The sequence below is a fragment of the Salvelinus namaycush genome, chromosome 28, assembly GCF_016432855.1.
Source record: "Salvelinus namaycush isolate Seneca chromosome 28, SaNama_1.0, whole genome shotgun sequence".
NCBI lineage: Eukaryota > Metazoa > Chordata > Actinopteri > Salmoniformes > Salmonidae > Salvelinus > Salvelinus namaycush.
The window spans coordinates 17811058-17833600 of NC_052334.1; the positions used below are offsets into that span (position 1 = coordinate 17811058).

General features: G+C 42.7%; 1 protein-coding gene across 1 annotated transcript in view; it reads right to left on the minus strand.

The window, feature by feature from the left end:
• The window catches only part of LOC120023797 (protein Daple-like), an 85782-nt gene that overhangs the window by 17924 nt on the left and 45315 nt on the right, over positions 1–22543 (minus strand). The window contains exons 5-21 of the mRNA XM_038967908.1: positions 19823–19881; positions 18111–18194; positions 17513–17653; positions 17116–17312; positions 16817–16898; positions 16170–16328; positions 15252–15398; positions 14880–15024; positions 14338–14519; positions 13814–13951; positions 13382–13657; positions 12669–13214; positions 12073–12312; positions 10139–10266; positions 1234–1375; positions 842–1039; positions 305–466 (exon numbers count right to left, since the gene is read on the minus strand). Of these exons, the coding sequence (XP_038823836.1) occupies positions 305–466; positions 842–1039; positions 1234–1375; positions 10139–10266; positions 12073–12312; positions 12669–13214; positions 13382–13657; positions 13814–13951; positions 14338–14519; positions 14880–15024; positions 15252–15398; positions 16170–16328; positions 16817–16898; positions 17116–17312; positions 17513–17653; positions 18111–18194; positions 19823–19881 (3026 nt within the window). The remainder of the gene's footprint in view (positions 1–304; positions 467–841; positions 1040–1233; positions 1376–10138; positions 10267–12072; positions 12313–12668; positions 13215–13381; positions 13658–13813; positions 13952–14337; positions 14520–14879; positions 15025–15251; positions 15399–16169; positions 16329–16816; positions 16899–17115; positions 17313–17512; positions 17654–18110; positions 18195–19822; positions 19882–22543) is intronic.

Sequence of the window (22543 nt, forward strand, 5' to 3'; positions counted from 1 at the left end):
TAACGGAAGGATACAAAGGAAGAGTATCACTTTATTAAAACCATTAAGATGTTGTCTGCGTCAGCTGGCATTCAAACACACCACAGAGGTATAATTCTCAGATTATCACAACATCTCCATTTTCTACATCTCAAATTGGTCATCCTACAACATCTACATAGGCAACAACTGACACAGCTACTCTAAGAATGCAAACAAGGGGGTGAAAAACAAAAACAACCACCAGACCACCACACAGCCAAGCTCAGAGCGAGAAGCACAGTAGCATGTTGGAGTAGAGCCACTGTAGTATGTATTTTAGTACCTGTAGTTTGGCTGTCTGTTTGTGCAGGGCTGTGTTGTGCTGCTGCAGTGCTACAGCCTGCCCCTGTAGGACCACATTCTGGGCATTCAGCTGGCTGTTCTGGTTGTCTAGCTGTCTCAGCTGATCTTTCAGTAGGTGCTTCTCTGTCTGCAAGGTTGCATTCTGAAAGGAAAGTGGGTAAGATTATACATGGACAATACACCAAGTGTACAAAATGTTAAGAACGCCTTTCTAATATTGAATTGCGTACCCCCCCGTTTCGCCCTCAGAACAGCCTCAATTCCTCGGGGTATGGACTCTATAAGGTGTCGAAAGCGTTCTGTACACTCAGTGTATACCATTTGTATAACAGTTTGCCACATGCTTATGCCAGTATGTTTTGACAGAGACGGTAGTTGCTGTTTAGCTACTCATGTTCTAAGCATTCACAGCCATTACTGAGGAATCCTTATCAGAAGCTCAATCAAACATTCGAACCTTGCCTTTAATTTAATCCTATATCACCCATTCCATCCCTATAAAAAGAACACCACTCACGTTCTTCTCTATGTCGATGAGGCGGTCCTTGAGTTTGAGGAGCTCTGCGGTGGCCTCTCTCGTCACTGTCTCCCACTTCTCCTGACCCTGGCTGTTGCCCTGGACCTGAACCTGAACTGCAGCCTGCTGTGTGGAGCTGTGGGAGTGGGCCTCCTCCTCCTCCTGCCTCTGTCTCAGAGCCTCCAGAGTCTTCTTCAACTGATCACCACAGCACAGAGGTCAACAGTGTGGGGGGAAAAAAGATTGTAAGTGAACAAGTTACATAAAAGAGAGTAGAAGTAAGAGTGAAAGTGTGTGTGTGTGCAAGAGTATGATTAGTAGAGAATGTGTGTGCTTCAAATATGTAGGAGTGTGTGTTTCTGTGTGAATGAAAGAGGTGTATAGGTACGTACGGTGCTGAGTTCAATGCGCAGCTGCTGGTTAAGACTACTAGACTCCTTCAGTCGAGACTCCAGACCATGAATCTTCTCCTCACGGATCTCCAGATTCTTCTTCAGCGTTGACTCGATCTTACTTTCCAAGATCTTGTACTTACTGTGACAGGCATACAGTATGTCTAAATGTCATATCAAGGCCAATAGACAGTCCCAGACACAAATTACTTCATTGATTCAAATTAATCAGGAATGCGGTGCTTTTATTTAGGTGCCATGATCAAACAATGGAAATTCCTACAGAACGATGCAAATTTACACACACACATATGTATATATATATATATATGTATATATATATATATATATATATATATATATATATATATATATATATATATACACATACATACATACATACATACATACATACATACATACATACATACATACATACATACATACATACATACATACATACATACATACAGTGGGGCAAAAAAGTATTTAGTCAGCCACCAATTGTGCAAGTTCTCCCACTTAAAAAGATGAGAGATGCCTGTAATTTTCATCATAGGTACACTTCAACTATGACAGACAAAATGAGAAAAAAAATCCAGAAAATCACATTGTAGGGTTTTTTATGAATTTATTTGCAAATTATGGTGGAAAATAAGTATTTGGTCACCTACAAACAAGCAAGATTTCTGGCTCTCACAGACCTGTAACTTCTTCTTTAAGAGGCTCCTCTGTCCTCCACTCGTTACCTGTATTAATGGCACCTGTTTGAACTTGTTATCAGTATAAAAGACACCTGTCCACAACCTCAAACAGTCACACTCCAAACTCCACTATGGCCAAGACCAAAGAGCTGTCAAAGGACACCAGAAACAAAAACACCAGAAACCTCACCCATCTGACATTCTAGGCAGGCTCAAACAAACACTCCAATTATTTTAAAAACATTTTAAAAATTAAAATAAATAAAAAAAGAACATTACTTGAACACAGGTCTGGTGCTCACTGTGACTGTATGCTACCTCACCCGGCAGGACGAGATTCCCTGTTTTCCAGGGAAAATTAAACTGCTACAAGCCACACAGGAATGGAAACCATCTTTCCCCTGTAATTTTGCTATACCCCAAACAGTCTTAGAAATTGGTTATAATTGAACACTGCACACGTGCCGCTGTAGTTATTCTGACCCCTTTAGAGAGGAGTATTCAGGGACGCGCGCACACACACACACACCACAGTAGAAATAGAGAGCCAAAATAAAATATGGAGAAATAAAGCCGGAGATAAATAGAGATTAAACACTTTCAACACACTTTTGAACATAAACCCGGACTCACCCACTATACCTGGCACAGGAGGTAGGTAGGTAGGAAGGTTGGGCAGCAACCACTAAAGCAAATAACACTGGCTTAACATGAAAAGCCCCTTTACTTTGAGCTTTACAAAACCCAACATGACCCCTGTTCCTCATCCAAAGTGGACATTGGGAACACATATTTTCATAAGGGGCCAAGAAGCATTTCAGCACACACGCACATGCAATAAATTACAAAAATACCTACTACAAAATACTCAAAAACACTCGGCTCCCATGTAAAATAATATTACAAAATGGCTTCAGTATTATGAGGGTAGGATATTGAGGCCTACACGTGGTTATGTGTCTGAGACACTGGTAGTGTGGTGGCATACTGGGACAGTGTAGATGTAAAGAATTTGGTAGTATGATACCAGTCAAAGCTCGCATCCACTACAAGACCATAGTGCTTGCCTACGAAGCAGCAAGGGGAACTGCCCCTTCAGGCTATGCTCAAACCCTACATCCCAACTCGAGCACTCCGTTCTGCCGCCACTGGTCTTTTGGCCCCCCCCCCCAAAAAAAATGTATTTCCCCACCGTAACTTCGCTAAGGAAATGTTTTTTAAAATGTTTTTTTTACTTACAGTCGCAACTGTAAGTCGCTTTGGATAAGAGTGTCTGCTAAATGGCTAAAATGTAAAATTATGCATTCTGGTAGATCAGTGGAGGCTCCTCTGAGGAGGACCATCCTCAGTGAATTTCATAAAAATAGTAAAACATGTTTTAAATTCCTTTTTAGATAAAACTATACTAAATATAAACACACCACCAAATAATTAATTAAAACACTATTTTGCAATGAAGGTCTAAAGTAGCTTCAACAGCGCTCTGTAGGGTAGCACCATGGTGTAGCCGGAGGACAACCGTCCTCCTCTGGGTATATTGACTTCAATACAAAACCTAGGAGGTTCATGGTTCTCAACCCCATCCATAGACTTACACAGTAATTATGACACCTTCCAGATGAGGTCTTCCAACCTATCAAAGCTTTTGCAGCATGAACTGACATGTTGTCCACCCAATCAAAGGATCAGAGAATAAACCTAGTACTGAAAGCATAAGCTACAGCTAGCTAGCACTGCAGTGAACAAAATGCGGTGAGTAATTGACTCAGAGAAAGACAAGTTAAACAGTTTTGAACATATCAATTTCTTCCAAAATAAAGGAGAAGCAAGAGAGTAATTTTTCACGTTCAGTTTCACTTACTTAGCTAGCAAATGCAGCTATCTAGCTTATCCTACTCAAACACCCTGCTCAAATAGAATTAGCTAGCTGGCTATGACTAAACAACAACACTGGAACTCTTCCAAGTCAAGGAATGCTTTTGGTTTTAGAAATTTATTGCCACCGGTGTAAGTGCTAAACTGCTTACTGACTATACACCAATGTTACTGCATGATTGTAGCTATGTTGACTACTTTAGCTAATATAGTGACAACAATGTAGGTCACATACAGCTGATGTGTTGTGCATTGAAGTCCACAAGCGAAGGGAAAAGGTGAGAGGAGGAGAGCGCACAGATGCAAGAAGGAGAGCGCATAGATGCGAGAAGCGGATCCTCTGTTCAAACCACCACCCAGGACAATGGAGCTAATTCCAGTAGGCGATCTAAAACAACGACGCCGCAGAATGGGAAGGCGAAGCGGCCACCTGGCCAGGCTCCGTAGACGCTGCACATCGCACACCGCTCCCGAGTATACTACTAGCCAATGTCCAGTCTCTTGAGAACAAGGTAGACAATATTCAAACAAGGGTTGCCTTCCAGAGAGACATCAGAGATGATAACATTCTCTGTTTCACAGGATATGTTGTCGGAATCAGTTCAGCCACCAGGCTTCTCCATGCATCATGCCGACACAGATGAACCCCTCGCTGGGAAGAGGAAGGGCGGAGGTGTATGCTTATGAATGCATTACACGACTCATGGTGTAATAACAACATAAAGGAACTCAAGTCCTTCTGCTCACCCGACCTAGAATTCCTTACAATTAAGTGCCGGTCATTTTACATACCAAGAGAATTCTCGTCAATTATAGTCACAGCTGTGTACATTCCCCCTCAAGCAGACACCAAGATGGCCATCAAGGAACTTCACTGGACTATATGCAAACTGGAAACCATACATCCTGAGGTTGCATTTATTGTAGCTGGGGATTTTAACAAAGCAAATTTGAGAACATTTCTATCTAAATTCTTCCAGCATATTGATTGCCCTATGTGCATGCGCAACACCCTCAACCACTGCTATTCCAACTTCCAAAAGCCCTCCCCCGCCCTGCTTTCGGCAAATCCGACCACATCTTGCTCCTTCCGTCTTATAGGCAAAAACTCAAACAGGATGTACCTGTGACGAGAACCAATCAACGCTGGTCCGACCAATCGGAAGCCACGCTTCAAGATTGTTTTGATCATGCGGACTGGAATATGTTCCGGTCAGCCTCAGAACAACATCGACCTATTCGCCGACTCGGTGAGTGCATTTATAAAGAAGTGCATTGGAGAGGTTGTACCCACTGTGACTATTAAAACCTACCCTAACCAGAAACCGTGGATGGATGGCAGCATTCGCGCAAAACTGAAAGCGCGATCCACCACATTTAACCATGGAAAGAGGTCTGGGAATATGTCTGAATATAAACAGTGTAGCTATTCCATCCACAAGGCAATCAAACAAGGCCAGTACAGGGACAAAACACCTTCTTTGCCCGCTTTGAGGATAATACAGTGCCACCGTATCGAAGGGACAGCAGTGGTGAAGGTGGAACGTTTTAAGTTCCTCGGCGTATACATCAGACAAACTGAAATGGTCCACTCACACAAACAGTGTGGTGAAGAAGGTGCAACAGGGCCTCTTCAACCTCAGGAGGCTGAAGAAATGTGGCTTGTCACCCAAAACCCTCGAGGGCATCCTGTCGGGCTATATCACAGCCTGTACGGCAACTGCACCGTCCTTAACCGCAAGGCTCTCCAGAGGGTGGTGCGGTCTACACAACGCATCACCGGGGCCAAACTACCTGCCCTCCATGACACCTACAGCACCCGATGTCACAGGAAGGCCAAAAAGATCAAGGATATCAACCACCCGAGCCACTGTCTGTTCACACCGCTACTATCCAGAAGGCGAGGTCAGTACAGGTGCATCAAAGCTGGGACCGAGAGACTGAAAAGCAGCTTCTGTCTCAAGGCCATCAGACTGTTAAACAGTGATCATTAACTCAGAGAGGCTGCTGCCTACATTGAGACCCAATCACTGGCCACTTTAACCTTTTCTCAATAGGGGGGCGCTGTTTTCACTTTGTAAAAAATCGTGCCCAAATGAAACTGCCTCGTACTCTATTCTAGCTCGTACAATATGCATAGTATTATTACTATTGGATAGAAAACACTCTCAAGTTTCTAAAACCGTTTGAATTATATCTGTGAGTAAAACAGAACTCATTTTGCAGCAAACTTCCTGACAGGAAGTGACAAATCTGAAATCGAGGCTCTGTTCCAGGGCCTTCCTATTAATTTGCTTGAAATCTATGGATATACATGCACTTCATACGCCTTCCACTAGATGTCAACAGGCAGTGGGAGATGGAATGGGGTGTCTAGCTTGATCTGAGGCCGAACAAGAGCTTTTGGAATGACGTGACTGGAAATTTCATTGTCTTCGAAGGCGTGAGAAGGAACCCCAGATTGCCTTCTGAAAAGCTTTCGGTATACACGTTAGATATCTCCGGCTCTGATTTTATTTGATAGATGTAATAAAAACATCATAAAGTAGTTTTTTTCAACCGAGTTGTATCAGTTTATTGAACGTTAATTGCGAGTTTTGGAATTTTATTTTCTTTGCGTCATGTGAAGTTGGGCACGTTTGCGCCACATGGCTAGCTATGGTTGCTAATTCGACAGGCGAAGAGGACATTCTAAAACCAAACAACGATTTATTCTGGACAAAGGACTCCTTGTACAAGATTCTGATGGAAGCTCAGCAAATGTAGGAACCATTTATGATGTTATTTCGTATTTCTGTGGAAAATGTTTATTTCTATTTTCCGCCCTCATTGCAGGCGCTGTCTCGATATAACGTAAGCTGTATGTCGTACTAAAGTTATTTTTAAAAATCTAACACGGCGATTGCATTAAGAACTAGTGTATCTTTCATTTGCTGTACAACATGTATTTTTTAGTAAAGTTTATGATGAGTTCTTTGATTAGATTAGGTGACTGTCCAAAATATCTCTGGATAATTTTGTGCAGTTTGGCTACGTATTCACATTGTAAAACCAGGATTTGTAGCTATAAATATGCACATTTTCGAACAAAACATATATGTATTGTGTAACATGATGTTATAGGACTGTCATCTGATGAAGTTTGTCAAGGTTAGTGAATAATTTAATATCTTTTGCTGGTTTTTGCAATCGCTACATTTTGCTACTGATAAATGCGTTTGTGTGGTTAGCTATTGTGGTAAGCTAATATAATGCTATATTGTGTTTTCGCTGTAAAACACTTAAAAAATCTGAAATATTGGCTGGATTCACAAGATGTGTATCTTTCATTTGCTGTACACCATGTATTTTTCATAAATGTTTTATGATGAGTATTTAGGTATTTCACGTTGCTCTCTAATTATTCCGGCTGCTTTGGTGATATTTTTTATGGTAGCTGCAATGTAAAACTATGATTTATACCTCAAATATGCACATTTTCGAACAAAACATAGATTTATTGTATAACATGTTATAAGACTGTCATCTGATGAAGTTGTTTCTTGGTTAGTGACTAATTATATCTCTATTTGGTCGGTTTTGTGATAGCTACCTATGCGGTAAAAAAAATGGTGAAAATATGCGGTTGTGTCTTTTGCTATTGTGGTTAGCTAATAGAAATACATAGTGTTTTCGCTGTAAAACATTTTAAAAATCGGAAATGATGGCTGGATTCACAAGATGTGTATCTTTCATTTGGTGTCTTGGACTTGTGATTTCATGATATTTATATGCTAGTATTTACTTGTGGCGCTATGCTAGGCTATGCTAGTCAGCTTTTTTACTGATGAGGATGCTCCCGGATCCGGGATGGTGACCAAGTAGAAGATAACAAACGAATCACTAGTCACTTTATACAATGCGCTCCAAATAATGCCACTTTAATAATGTTTACATATCTTACAGTATATACAGTTGAAGTCTGAAGTTTACATACACCTCAGGCAAATACATTTAAACTCAGTTTTTCACAATTCCTGACATTTAAATCATAGTAAAAATTCTCTGTCTTAGGTCAATTAGGATCACCACTTTATTTTAAGAATGTGAAATGTCAGAATAATAGTAGAGATAATTACTTATTTCAGCTTTTATTTCTTTCATCACATTCCCAGTGGGTCAGAAGTTTACATACACTCAATTAGTATTTGGTAGCATTGTCTTTATAATTGTTTAACTTGGGTCAAACATTTCGGGTAGCCTTCCACAAGCTTCCCACAATAAGTTGGGTGAATTTTGGCCCATTCCTTCTGACAGAGCTGGTGTTCTTCCAACAAATTTTCTATAGGATTGAGGTCAGGGCTTTGTGATGGCCACTCCAATACTTTGACTTTGTTGTTCTTAAGCCATTTTGCCACAACTTTGGAAGTATGCTTGGGGTCATTGTCCATTTGGAAGACCCATTTGCGACCAAGCTTTAACTTCCTGACTGATGTCTTGAGATGTTGCTTTAATATATCCACATAATTTTCCTTCCTCATAAAGCCATCTATTTTGTGACGTGCACCAGTCTCTCCTGCAGCAAAGCACCCCAACAACATGATGCTGCCACCCCCCGTGCTTCACGGTTGGGATTGCGATCTTTGGCTTGCAACCCTCCCCTTTTTCCCTCCAAATGTAACGATGGTCATTATGGCTAAACAGTTTTATTTTTGTTTCATCAGACCAGAGAACATTTCTCCAAAAAGTACGATCTTTGTCCCCATGTGCAATTGCAACCGTAGTCAGGCTTTTTTTGGCGGTTTTGGAGCAGTGGCTTCTTCCTTGCTGAGCGGCCTTTCAGGTTATGTCGATATAGGACTCGTTTTACTGTGGATATAGATACTTTTGTACCCGTTTCCTCCAGCATCTTCACAAGGTCCTTTGCTGTTGTTCTGGGATTGATTTGCACTTTTCGCACCAAAGTACGTTCATCTCTAGGAGATAGAACGCCTCTCCTTCCTGAGAAGGATGACGGCTGCGTGGTCCCATGGTGTTAATACTTGCGTACTATTGTTTGTACAGATGAACGTGGTACCTTCAGCCGTTTGGAAATTGCTCCCAAGGATGAACCAGACTTGTGGAGGTCTACATTTGTTTTTCTGAGGTCTTGGCTGATTTCTTTTGATTTTCCCATGATGTCAAGCAAAGAGGCACTGAGTTTGAAGGTAGGCCTTGAAATACATCCACAGGTACATCTCCAATTGACTCAAATGATGTCATTTAGCCTATCGGAAGCTTCTAAAGCCATGACATCATTTTATGGAATTTTCCAAGCTGTTTAAAGGCACAGTTAACTTAGTGTATGTAAACTTCTGACCCACTGGAATTGTGATACAGTGAATTATAAGTGAAATAATCTGTCTGTAAACAATTGTTGAAACAATTACTTGTGTCATGCACAAAGTAGATGTCCTAACAGACTTGCCAAAACTATAGTTTGTTAACAAGAAATGTGTGGAGTGGTTGAAAAATGAGTTTTAATGACTCCAACCTAAGTGTATGTAAACTTCCGACTTCAACTGTACATGTGATATGACTAATTTATTTTATACCATCTATTGCACCTTGCCTATGATGCTCGGCCATCGCTCATCCATATACTTAAATGTACATATTCTCATTCACCCCTTTAGATTTGTGTGTAGTTGTTAGGGTATTACTGCAATGTTGGAACTAGAAGCACAAGCATTGCTACACTCGCATTAACATCTGCTAACCATGTGTATGTGACAAATAAAATTATATTTGAATACAACGTGGCTGCTATGAAAGTTAACTGTGTTTACGCGTGATCAGGGGTGTTTTCTTTCTGCAGATTCTGTTGAAAAACGTTTCTTAAAACGGAAGCAAATGGAACAAAACGGGGCTAAACATATCTGAATTTGTCCAATAGAAACTCTTGTTTGCAACTGTTGGACTAATAATTACACTCTATATAGACTAGATGCAGGCAAGAGTGCGCATGGCGGTATTGAATATCACCGTCTGTCCCTGTCTGTCACCTCAAATGTGTTTCTCGATCTGTGTGCACCTACGTTGTAAACTTTCATTCATAGGCTAGGTTGTAGCAACCTCATGGGCATCGGGAACATTTGAGTATCATGTAGTAGCCTGAACCTATCTCTGTTACATAGAACTGGTTGAATGGAATATGAATGACAGTCATCCAATATGTTGTAATAGAAATAAGACTATGCTCATGAAAAACAATTAATCATCCTCCCTCATCTTAAACGGCCACTGTGGTAGATGTATTGTAGAAAATCTGGTAGTGTGATGCATGCTGGTAGTGTAAAGCCACTTACTTGTCTTCACAGCTGTTCTTCTCCTGCAGTAGTTTCTCTCTGTTGAGACCGATCTTCTCCAGCTCGTCGCTCAGTATCTCCAACTCGTTCCACTGCTGCTGCACCTTCATCTTCTCATTCACCAGGTCCTGGACAGGACACACAATAAAACTCTGACTCTATTGACCTGTCTACCAAACTGTCAGACACACCGAGAAATCTGACTGGCGATAGGTACTTAGCAACTCTGCCCAGAATGTCGGCAGTTAACTTGTCGTTGTTCATATAGATGAGTTTGACCTCAGATTTGCTTAGTTTAATACTCCAGGCCACAATGTGGCACTAGCTTGTTTGGCTTACGCCTGCTGCAGCTGATGTAAGTTAACTAGCAACCTACGCTAATTTTGTTGCTATCCAGCTAGAATTTGTAGTAAGCCCTTGTTGATACTAACCAGATGGCCACAACTAGCGTAGCTAGCAAAATTATAATTAAATCACAATGATTGGTTTTTGACTGAAGTAGCTGCCTGTTAGCTGCCGAGAGTCGGTGGAATAGCTAGCCAGCTATGTTGTGCTAAATGGCAATGCTAACCGTTTAGCTAACATGATCTAAAAAGCAGACTGACACTGGGAGTATGGGATAGTGAATTAAATAATTTCTTCATCATCTTGCTAACAGTAGATAGCTAGCTTGGTAGAGCATTTAGTGTTGTGTGCATTGTGCTGCACCGAACACCCCATTCATATCATATGAAGTGTGTGTGACTGCCATTAGCTAACTAATGAGCAGGTGCTTAATATCAAACTGAACCTTACAAAAAAATACTTCAAGCACAAAACTCCTTAGCTAGATGTAAAGACTTGCGCTAGATAAAACATGTTATTATGCAGCTTTATTGTTGTAGTTACAATTCTGATGAAAAGGTGGTGGAGTACACCTGGAAAAGTTCCCTATTTTTTTTTGTCACTTCTGTCAGCTCCCTTATGAAAAAAGATTGCAGTCAGAGTGCAGCATAACTGCAGTACACTGCAATTACTACGTCCAAAATACCACAGTCGACTGCAGTTACTGAGCTTTACTGCAGCTTCAAAACTGCTATATTTTTTTGTTACGCTTCCCTAGGTGGAATTTTGTGCTCTCTGATTGGCTCAAAGTTAGGTTCTCGGCCACTGACGAGCATTGTGATTCTACACGTAGAAACGGCAGGTTTTCACTGTGATTATAGGGTATTGTGTGTAGATTGATGAGTATTTTTTTTATTTAAATACAATTTAGAATAAGGTGGTAACAAAATGTGGAAAAAGGGAAGGGGTCTGAATAGTTTCCGAATGCACGGTATATGCCTCAGCCTACTAATTATAAAAATGTAAAATAGGCCCTTTTATATAAAAAGTAAATATACCCTAGACTATAATTGTGACTTTGTAGGCCGCATGTCCTTCACCCAGCTTCATGGTTTGAACAAGATGCATAATTCCAGTCCAGTATAATACAATAAAGTACAGTAATAAAATTCCACAAAAAGATTAGCCTACTGGAGCTAGTTTCATTTATTTACCCAAGAGAGCATAGCTACATCTATGGGCTTTTATGTTTTCTGTCGTGCGTAATGTGCCGTAGACTATACACTGAGTGTACAAAACATTAAGAACACCAGCTCTTTCGATGACAAACTGACCAGGTGAATCCAGGTCAAAGCTATGATCCCTTACTGATGTAACTTGTTAAATCCGCTTGGGCTCATAAAATGTCCTTAATGTATGGCTCATCAGGCTCAGGTAGTATATTTATATGCTTTAGAATTACATTTCTGGTTAGGGTGGTAAATACCGGAATACACAGGGAAAAAAAGGATTTATTCTTGGGATGTAACATTTGTAAAATACATTTGAAAATATTCAACCCTAGTATGGTACACCTAGCACTTATCCTCCGACCTCTACCCCATACATACCTCTCGGAGTGTGGCCAGGGTCCTCTTGTCGATGGTGGCCTGTTTCTGCAGCTCCTTGTTCTGACTCTCCAGCTCTTTGACCATCCCAGCCACCTCCTTTAACCTCTCCAACTCCTTCTCCTTGGTGATGCCCTCCTTCTCTAATGAGGCCAGCTTTAGAGCGCTCTCCTCCAGCACCTCTTCCTTCACTTCCAGCTGCTGCCATAAACGTCGCGCCTCCTTCTCCAGCTGCTTCCTCGCCTTAAAATCAATTCCGTCAATTCAGTTAAATTACATTTGTATTATTCCATCAAGGAAATTCATTGTCAAATCAAATCAAAGTTGATTTGTCACATGCGCCGAATACAACAGGTGTAGACCTTACAGTGAAATGCTTACTTACAGGCTCTAACCAATGGTGCGGGAAAAAAAGTGTGTTTGTGTGTAAGTAAGTCAAGAAATAAAACAACAGTAAAAAGACATTTGAAAAAAGAGTAGCAAGGCTATATACCTGTTAGTCAGGCTTATTGAGGTAGTATGTACATGTAGGTGTGCAGCCAGGAGTGCGTAATACTCCACAACTACAGTATACATGTAGCATACACACACAGACGTACCTTCTCTGACTGGCCCAGCTCCTGTTCCAGCCCCCTCTTCTCCTTCTCCACCACCTCCAGGCGTTTCTCCGCCAGGCGCACCTCCTCCAGCTCCCGTCTCAGAACTCCGGTCTCGGTCTCCGCCTGCCTCAGCTCCCTCACCAGCCCCTGGATCTTAGTGGAGCTGTTCTCCAGGCTCTGCTGTAACCTCTGGTTTTCCTGGCCCAGGCTGCCGATGCTCAGCTCCAGCCGCTCCGCCCTCTTCCCCTGGGACCTCAGCTCCTCCACAGAGCGGGTCAGATCCTCCCTCTCCCTCTCCAGATCCCTGTTCTCCTGCTGGAGCTGGGCCAGGCGAATGGCAGCTGGCCGGAGGAACTCCACGGTGCGGCGGAGCTCCAGGTTCTCCTCGTCCAAGAGGCTGTGGTCATTCTCCAGCTTGGCCAGGCGCAGGCTGACGTTCTGGGCTGTATCCACCTGCTTCTTCAGCCTCCAGTTGTCCTGCTCCAGGCTGGTGTTGTCTCTCTCCAGGGCATCAGCCCGGTCACATGTGATCTTCAGGGAGGCCACCTACGTTTACATTTACAGTTCAGGCATGTTGCAACGATTGTGATATGTAGTCGTTTTAACTTCCTAAGTTGAATGCACTGATTGCAACTCACAATTACTGCAAGTAAAACATAAAAAAAATCCTGCAAATATTGGCGAAACAAGTACGAGTGCAAGACCTCCCTCACCTCCCTCTGCAGCTGCTCCTTGCTCCTCTCCAGATGTGTTGTCTCCCTCTCCAGCTCCACCCCCCTCTCCCTCAGTGTCTCCAGCTCCTTGGTGGCCTGCTTGCCCTGGGCTTCTAGCCGGGCCAGCTTGGACCCGGTGTTGGTGATGGTCTGGTGGAGGACGCGGTTCTCTGTCTCCACCTCCCTGACTCGGGCCTCGCTGTCAACCTGGGTGCGCTGATGCAGGGAGCTCACCGCCTGGCTCAGGTGCTCCTTCTCCTGCTCCAGCTCTGAGATCTGGGGAACACACATAAAGACAGTCAGGTGGGATAATGAGGACATAAGCGGGACCACCGAGGACAACATGCCACAGACAGTTAGGACCCGGAAGTTTTCCTCCGGGCCATGAAATGGTGCATTTAGCATGTGTAAAGGTAGAAGTACAGTTTGTGCCTGTCTGTTCTTGTCTGCCTGCAGTCTCTCCAGAGTCTTCTCCAGTTTCTGCTCGTCTTTGAGCAGGTCTTCTTCCAGACCCTCCATGTCCTGGGTGGTCTGCTTCTCCTGGTCCAGCAGGGTCTGCATACGCTCCAGCTATAGAAGACACAAAATGGATGACAATCATGATAGAAACCAATGACAAAATAGATTAAATTCATCAATCAACATCAAAGACGTCATAAATATGAAAGCTCAATATGTCAGAAGTATGTGTGAGAGATATGTACATTCAAAACATCCCCACCAGTGCTGGGACAATGACATATACTATGAATAGAGAAAGATAGCACTCAGTATATGCTGCTCTGCTCCCACCCGCATTCATTTAACTGCACCACAATACATACTGCAATGCATTCTGCTGACTCTCTATATAGGGCATGTGGGACCAGCATAGTATGCCACAACACAGACTGCCATTCTATAAAGCATGTGGGACCAGCATAAAGTAGCGTCTGTCAAATCAGTGTGTACAGTACCTTTTTGCTGAGGCCCTGGTTCTCTCTCTCCAACTCCATGGCGTTTAGCTGGTCCTCCTCCAGACTTAGTGAAGCCTCTCTGAGCTCCTGGATAGTGCTCTGCAGACCCTGGTTCTCCTTCTCCAGCTTCAGCAGACGGCTCGACGCAGACTCGTTCAGCTCAAACACAAATGACTTGTGCACTGCACGTGGGGAAGAGAGGGGTGCTTGTTCAGTTCTGTTTGTGAATACATTTTCTCCTATTTAAAAAAAAAAAAAAACTGTCTGGCATCTTGTATTTGGAGATGTTCTGTGCATGTGATCATGGTAGTGGCACACTGTGTAGGTCTGTATACAGTTTGTTGACAGAGGAGTGAGCACTGCTTTGTTATTAATGTAAAACTGAGGCAGATGCAGAGTCATTTTATCACCAAAATATATTTAGTCATTTTATCACCAAAATATATATATTTCAGCCCTTTTGCATCCAAAAACGCCATCAACAGCTAACAGAAGAGGATTAATATGGACTCTCCGCAGTGTGTGTGTGTGTGTCCCCTTACTGTCGTTGTTGTCGTTGTTCTTGGCCAGCTGCTCCAGTTCCCAGCCCAGGTGGGCAGACTCATTCATGCTCTGTTTCTGAGAGATCTCCAGCAGCATGTTCTCCTCTATCAACCCCTCCAGGTGCTTCTTATCTGTGTCCCGGTCCTGAGAGGGACAGCAGAGTGGGCCAGACACACACATATCCTTTTCACACTATTTTGCCAACCCTGACCATTTTGTGAAAGTGTTCAAATATTTTCTTGTTACATTTTCAATTCCAGAATAGGTCAAGCAATTACGGTGCATGTGTAACTCAGTATTGTCAAAAGGGTAAAGACACACACAGACCGCGTGATCCAGTCATCGATAGACACCGGGTTCAATTTTCTCACCATCTCCACGTCGTGTAGTTTTGAGCGCAGCTGCAGGTTCTCCTTCTCCAGCTCATGTAGTTTGTCACAACGCCCCCTGGAGGCTCCCAGCTGCTCCTCCAGCAGGGTTTTGGTCTCCATCAGAGTGGCGTTATCTTCTCTCAGCTCCTGTAGACACATATAATACAGACAGACACACAGTGAGATGGAGACAGAGGGACATATACAGCGTGTTTGAGGAGATCGGCCTGAGCAATACGCTGTGCATATTTGCTCATCTTGATCACATAATGAGTAGTTAATTGGGGATGCAAAGTGATTTGTAGATCAGTGATTCCACTGCAATGTAGTCGATCTCAAACAAGCACACAGAAAGATGGAGTGTGTGAAATATAATGAGTCAGAGGCTGAGATGGAGACAGAGGGACATAGTGATTCAGAGGCCTGCCACTGACAGCTGTGGAGACCCATGCCTGGACAAACCCATAAACCCTGGGCCTGGTCATTCTGCTGATCAGGAGATGCCATTGTTCCCCTGTGAAAGAGACAGCAGGGGTTCTAGTCAATGTAGTGGAACTAATTTGACCCAGAGACATGAAAGACATGCTGCTAAGGATTATGGGTCTTAATATGCACCACCAATCACCTCATCCTGTACTCAGTGTGTCTAATGTGTCTTGACAGACGAGATAGGCTAAATATGTGGATGTGTGTTGATAATGACAAAAATATATGTTGTCCCTTTCAAACAAAAGGTACATGAACAGTGGAGCATGCTGAAGATATGATACTTTTATTATTAAACCCAACTCGTTTTGGCAAATTCCTTCATCAGGTTATTTTCCTTAAATGTACAGTATTATTTGATTTCAGGTGTCATTAAATTGATGGTGAGTCACAACGTTTATTCAATTAAATTTAATGATCAGTGTGAATCACCTCGACTCGTGTCTTGTAGAAGTGGACGTCGTGTAGCCTCTCCTTGCAGCGGCTCAACTCTGTGTCCAGTCTGTCCACCTTGGCTGCCTTCTCCCTCAGAGCGTCCACTTCATCCCTGTACGCACGCACCAACCTCGCCTCTGCAAGTAACTGCATGTTCTGCACAGGTCACAAACACACACAATGGAGCTGGTCTCCGCATGGCACACACACACGCACAACACTATGGACTAGATGTGATCTGCAGTGAGGTTATGACAAAACTAGTTATGAAATCTTTCTATTTTAGAATTTGCTGGTCTCATGGGAATATCTTAAAATGGTACTGTCTTTGATAATGTGACATCAACTAAACATTTTCCCTTCTGTGAACATTCTGAAGACAGAATAAATATGATATGCTTTCTAGCATGTAATTTGTGGTCAAGATTTGAAATGTCTGGGAACCATTTTTCCTGACTGGAAAAAGAGGGGAAAGTTGGGTATCAGAGCATGTTTGTGAGCAAGAGAAACCGGGGGAGAGAGTAAGAGGGAAAGAAACGGGGAGTGCATGAGAAGGAGATAAACAGGCAGAGAGAGTGAGGAGAAGAAAGAGGGGGAGTGTGAGGGGGACACAGGGAAGCCAAACTGGAAGAGGAAATCTGCACCTCCTGCTTGAGTTTCTGCATCTCTAGATCCAGCCTCTCCACCTCATGTTTGGTATCCATCAGCTGCTCAGTCTTCTCCTCCCTGGGAGAGACACAGCATGCATTAGGTTGGCAAATCAATTTGTTCAGACATACCTACATTGTAATTAAAGAGGGCTTATAGTAAAACTTAAATTATTTTCCAAGATTTTAGCTTATCTAAATAAAACAAATATGTTAAATGCCAAAATATCCCAAAATCTAGCCTCTAGCATCTAACTCTAGCCTGTCATGGTAGAGATTTCCTTCTCCTGACTCACAGCTCCTGTCGCGAGCGTCTCAGTTTGGCTTTAGTGTCAGCCAGCTCCACAGCCAGATGCTGCCGGTCCTCTTTGGACAGCCGGCAGATAGGTCCGCCCAGGCCCAGGTCGGTCCTCTCAGGGTTGGGGTAACCCAGGTGGTTAGAGGGCTGCTGGGACTGGAGGTAGTCCCTCTCCTGGGTCAGCTCCACGATCGCCTGGAGGAGGGTGGAGAAGAACTCTGTCAGTCTATTGGCTGTGCGTAAAAAGAACACAAATCAAGTCTGAATGACATGCATATATCCATTAGGTACATATAATGTACAGATGCATCATTTACTTTTAAAGGTATTGTGAGTAATACAGTTGATTTTAAAAGTCGTAATTGGGTGTGTTTCAGACCGTCTTCAATACCAACCTCTGCACATTCATCTCTTTCATCTATGAGTTTGCGGAGGTGCAGGGCCATGTTTCTGGACAGGGGGTCCAGCTCCTCAGTGGGCATATCTGGCAGCTCCAGCCACTGCAAGTCCAACACATTCTCCTGGTTTTGGGTCACCTGAAGGGGTAGACAGACACTATCACTACACAGCGCTCTCTTGTATTTCTTCGGCTGTGCAGTGTAACATAATATTTCCTAAATAAATATATTACTGTAGCCCTAGGAATGAGACTTGAATGTGTCAGTATATGAAGACGCGCATACATAAATGTGAGAAAAAGTGGACTGACATGCATGAACATCTGTGTCTAAATGTCAATGGGAATGCCACACTGTGGGAGAGTAGGCCTAGGATTAATACCTTTGTGTCTTTACTTTACTAGATATATTTGACAGCGACCGTGCACATAAATCAATATTTCTGTAAATGTGCAAGATGCCTAATTTTAATCTGTATTTTCAAGCATATCTGAAGATAATGTGAGAAAAATAATCACTATAAAAAGGAATTGCTGATGTGCATGAGCATGTGTGCCTGCTTTGACGTGAACACACCTACACCTGTACTACTCACCTCTTGAATGTGGGAGACGATGGCTGCCTGCCTCTCAATGTCGAGCAGTTTGATTTTCTCAATGATCTCTTCTTTCCTCTCACACTGCAGAGAGAAACAATGACAGACACTTCTATTAGATATATATAGGTACTATAAACTATCAGAAACCTATTCTGATTCAGACTTGGTTTTCCCATTCTCTACGGAACACAAAGACTGGGTGTGTGAATGATCATAATTACACATAAGCCAGATGAAAAGGTTTAAATCTTGTAGAAATACTGTATAGAGTAACGTGGAGAACCTGAGGCACCACGTGTCTAATTGTCAGCGTAGGGCTTGTTGTTGGACTCAGGTAATTTTCATTCAATGGATAGAAAAAAAACAGGGTTAGTGCAATTATAAGATGCATAGATAACACATTGACCCTTCGATTGTGGTTTAAATCCCATCCGTTTTATCACCAAAGCCCCATATACTACCCACCACTGCGACCTGTATGCTCTTGTTGGCTGGCCCTCACTACATATCCGTCGCCATACCCACTGGCTCCAGGTCATCTATAAGTCTTTGCTAGGTAAAGCCCTGCCTTATCTCAGCTCACTGGTCACCGTAGCAACACCCACCCGTAGCACGCGCTCCAGCAGGTATATTGCACTGGTCATCCCCAAAGCCAATTCCTCCTTTGGCCACCTTTCCTTCCAGTTCTCTGCTGCCAATGACTGGAACGAATTGCAAAAATCACTGAAGCTGGAGTCTCATATCTCCCTCTCTAACTTTAAGCATCAGCTGTCAGAGCAGCTTTTCGATCACTGTACCTGTACACAGCCAATCTGTAAATGGCACACCCGACTACCTCATCCCCATATTATTACTTACCCTCTTGCTTTTTTTCACCCCAGTATCTCTACGTGCACATCATCTGCACATCCCTCCAGTATTAATGCTAAATTTTTGCGCCTCTAGGGCCTATTTATTGCCTACCTCCCTACATTTTCACACACTGTACATAGATTTATTATTTTTTTTTTTATCATCTATTTTTCTTTTGTGTTATTGACTGTACGTTTGTTTATGTGTAACTCTGTGTTGTTGTTTTTGTCACACTGCTTTGCTTTATCTTGGCCAGGTCCCAGTTGTAAATGAGAACTTGTTCTCAATTGGCCAACCTGGTTAAATAAAGGTGAAATAAAAAAATAAAAAATGGACTTACATAATGCATTCCATCTATGCCCGACATTGACATTTTTTGATTGTATCATGATTAGAAAAAAATGACTGAGGACATTTTATCAACTATTCAAAATGAGCGAGAGGCCAGGGGATTGGGAGGGACAGAAAACAATAGCCTCTGGTGCCGGCACCCTTTATATCTCAGAGCCTCTGCCAGCTCTGTGGTTTTGGTGCTACATTGGACATGTCGATTTCAAAGAGAAATTCATCTCAAACATTTGAGGGCCATTTTGAATTGATTCATAGAATGTTGATAACATGCCATTGCTGATGCACTGTAGGCTACTGTTTTCAGTTGCAGTTAATACAGTTAAATACCCTTTCCTTTTCCATATTGAGCTTGCCTGAGTACTGTGCCAGGTGGGTGGGCTTTGCACTTTGTCAGACTATTCCATTGCACCAGACAAGCTCAATCAAGGACATCTAAAGTATTTGAAAGACTTGGAATACTATTTGAGTCCAGATCTGCTCGTCTCAATTAGTGTGTATTGTGTTACCTGCACAGCACAGCCTAGGATCAACAGCAGCAGTCTCTTCACCTCTTCCATGCTCTTGCCTGTTGAAGAGAAAGATGAAGACATAACTGATTAAAACCACATTTTCTTTTAGCAGATTGATTTTGAGCTCAGATTCGATTTTGATTTAAATCCCACAGGTAGGCAGCAAATCACAAATGACAGCTTTCTGGGTCTCTCCCATCCCCCAGTTCTTACACTAATGGGCTGAAGGATCTCTCCCATCCCTGTTGGTTTGGTTAGGAGCCATCAGTCAGTGGGTCAATCATTAAATCAGCCTCAGCTCAGGGTTATGTTTGGGTGTTTTTGTGGATGTAGCAAGCCTTTATGTTTGAAGTTTCAAGTTAAGTTCACAAGTACAGTGAAATGCCTTTAATGCAAGCTCCAACCCAACAAAGCAGTAATCAATATAGCAAAAAAAATACCAAGGTAGAACAAAAACACAGAGGATATAAAAACAAGTACAGGAGAAAGTAAGACGCTATATACAGGGTCAGTTCCAATACCATATTTACAATGTGCAGGGATACTGGAGTATAGGGGTAAGGCATCAGGATACATGATAAACAGAGTAGCAGCAGCGTAAATTATGATTGTATGCGCGCATGTGTGTAGAGACAGAATAAATGTGGGTGCATGTTATGTGTGTTGGCTTGTCAGTGTGTGTCAATGTGTACAGTCCTGTGAGTGTGCATAGAGATGGTGCAAAAATAAAAATACAAGGGTCAATTCAAGATAGTCCATGTAGCCATTCTGTTAGCTATTTAGCAGCATTATGGCTCAGGGATAGAAGCTGTTCAGTAGCCTGTTGGTGTCAGACTTGATGAACCGGTACCGCTTGCCGTGCGGAAGCGCTATATATATTTTTTAAAAGAGACATATGATTTACAAAAGTCTTTACTGCTTCATTATGTACAGGGTTTGTATGGGATCAGCTCTCTGTGTGTGTGTGTCCTTGCCTGGAAGGAAATCCTAAAAAGCTGGATCAGAACTCTGGGGAAAAGGGCAACAAGGTTACCATGGAGACCATGTCTGAGACCCAGCCCTGCCCTTATTCCATTGAGACCAACTAAAAAGACAAGAGAGGTATACACATAGGCAGGCAGTGGTGTCGCCCTGAGAGGAGCTTTTCACTGTTTCTACAATCTACACTGTACATGGGAACTACACTGAACACGGGAACTCATTGAAAAGCTAACTTCCAAAGGCCATTCCATACAAACATAACACAACCATCCACAAACAATAATATGAACACATACCCCATTAAGCACCATTCAGATTAAGTTCACATACCAAGGCTGTCTTACAGCAAAAGCCTCCCAATAACCCCACCACTCCCATTCGTAGATCACTATTGTTCTTGACTGCTAAACACGTTTTCATATAAAGGCCAATCAAAGGCCTAGATCTAGTTCAATTGGCACCCGGTAGGAAAATAAAATCAGCCAAATTGGTCCTGATGAAAAAAAGTGATTTTTGTGTTTGACAGACAGTTGCAGGAAACATGCAAAACAAGCATGTGCGTGGCAGGGTAGTTACAGGGTAGCAGCCCAACCCATGAAAGGCCTAGCCACTGGGGGAGAAGGTACAACAGTTTGTCTGGCGGTGAAGCTGAACACTTCAAACATGAGAATGAGCCAATTTAAGACGGCATCATCCTGGAGATATTTTCTCACGCCAGCACAGTCACAAATGCCATGGAAATAACTTGTCTGGTGATCCTTTTATTAATTCATGCATAGAGTACAGCACTGTACTGCATTAATTATACTGAACATAAATATAAATGTAACATGTAAAGTGTTGGTCCCATGTTTCTCGAGTTGAAATAAAAGATCCCAGATTTTTTCCATACGCACAAAAAGCTTATTTAGCTCAAATTTTGGGCACAAAGTTCTTTACATCCCTGTAAGTGAACATTTCTCCTTTGCCAAGATAATCCTTTCACCTGACCGATGTGGCACATCAAGAAGCTGATTAAACAGCATGATCATTACACAGGTGCACCTTGTGCTGGACACAATAAAAGGCCACTCAAATGTGCAGTTGTGTCACACAACACAATGCCACAGATTTCTCAAGTTGAGGGAGCGTGCAATTGGCATACTGACTGCAGGTATGTCCACCAGAGCTGTTGCCAGAGAATTTAATGTTAATTTCTCTATCATGTCGTTTTAGAGAATTTGTGAGTACATCCAACCAGCCTCACAACCGCAGACAATCTGTAACCACGCCCGCCCCGGACCTCCACATCCGGCTTCTTCACCTGTGGGATCATCTGAGACCAGTCATCCTGACAGCTGATGAAACTGTGGAGTATTTCTCTCTGTAATAATGCTCCTTTGTGGGGAAAAACTCATTCTGATTGGCTGGGCCTGGCTCCCCAGTGGGTGGACCTATGCCTTCCCTTAAGTATATAGAGGAGGCCCCAAGAACCACACTAGCTAGATGTAATCTCTCGTGACAGAGTAGCATACACAATATATGGTTCTGTGTTCGAGATTAAATTAGATTAGAAAACAAACCTTCCTTCTCATAAAAGTTTTGTTTGTACTAAATCAGACTATGGTCCCATCAAGGCCCAATACCATAGTAGCATTATGTGAACTATCCCCAGCTGTGCCTATATCTTGAGGACAGCGGGCCTCTGTATCTTCCCTCTCCTCACCCACTATATCAGGTCTGACTCTCTCCATAGTC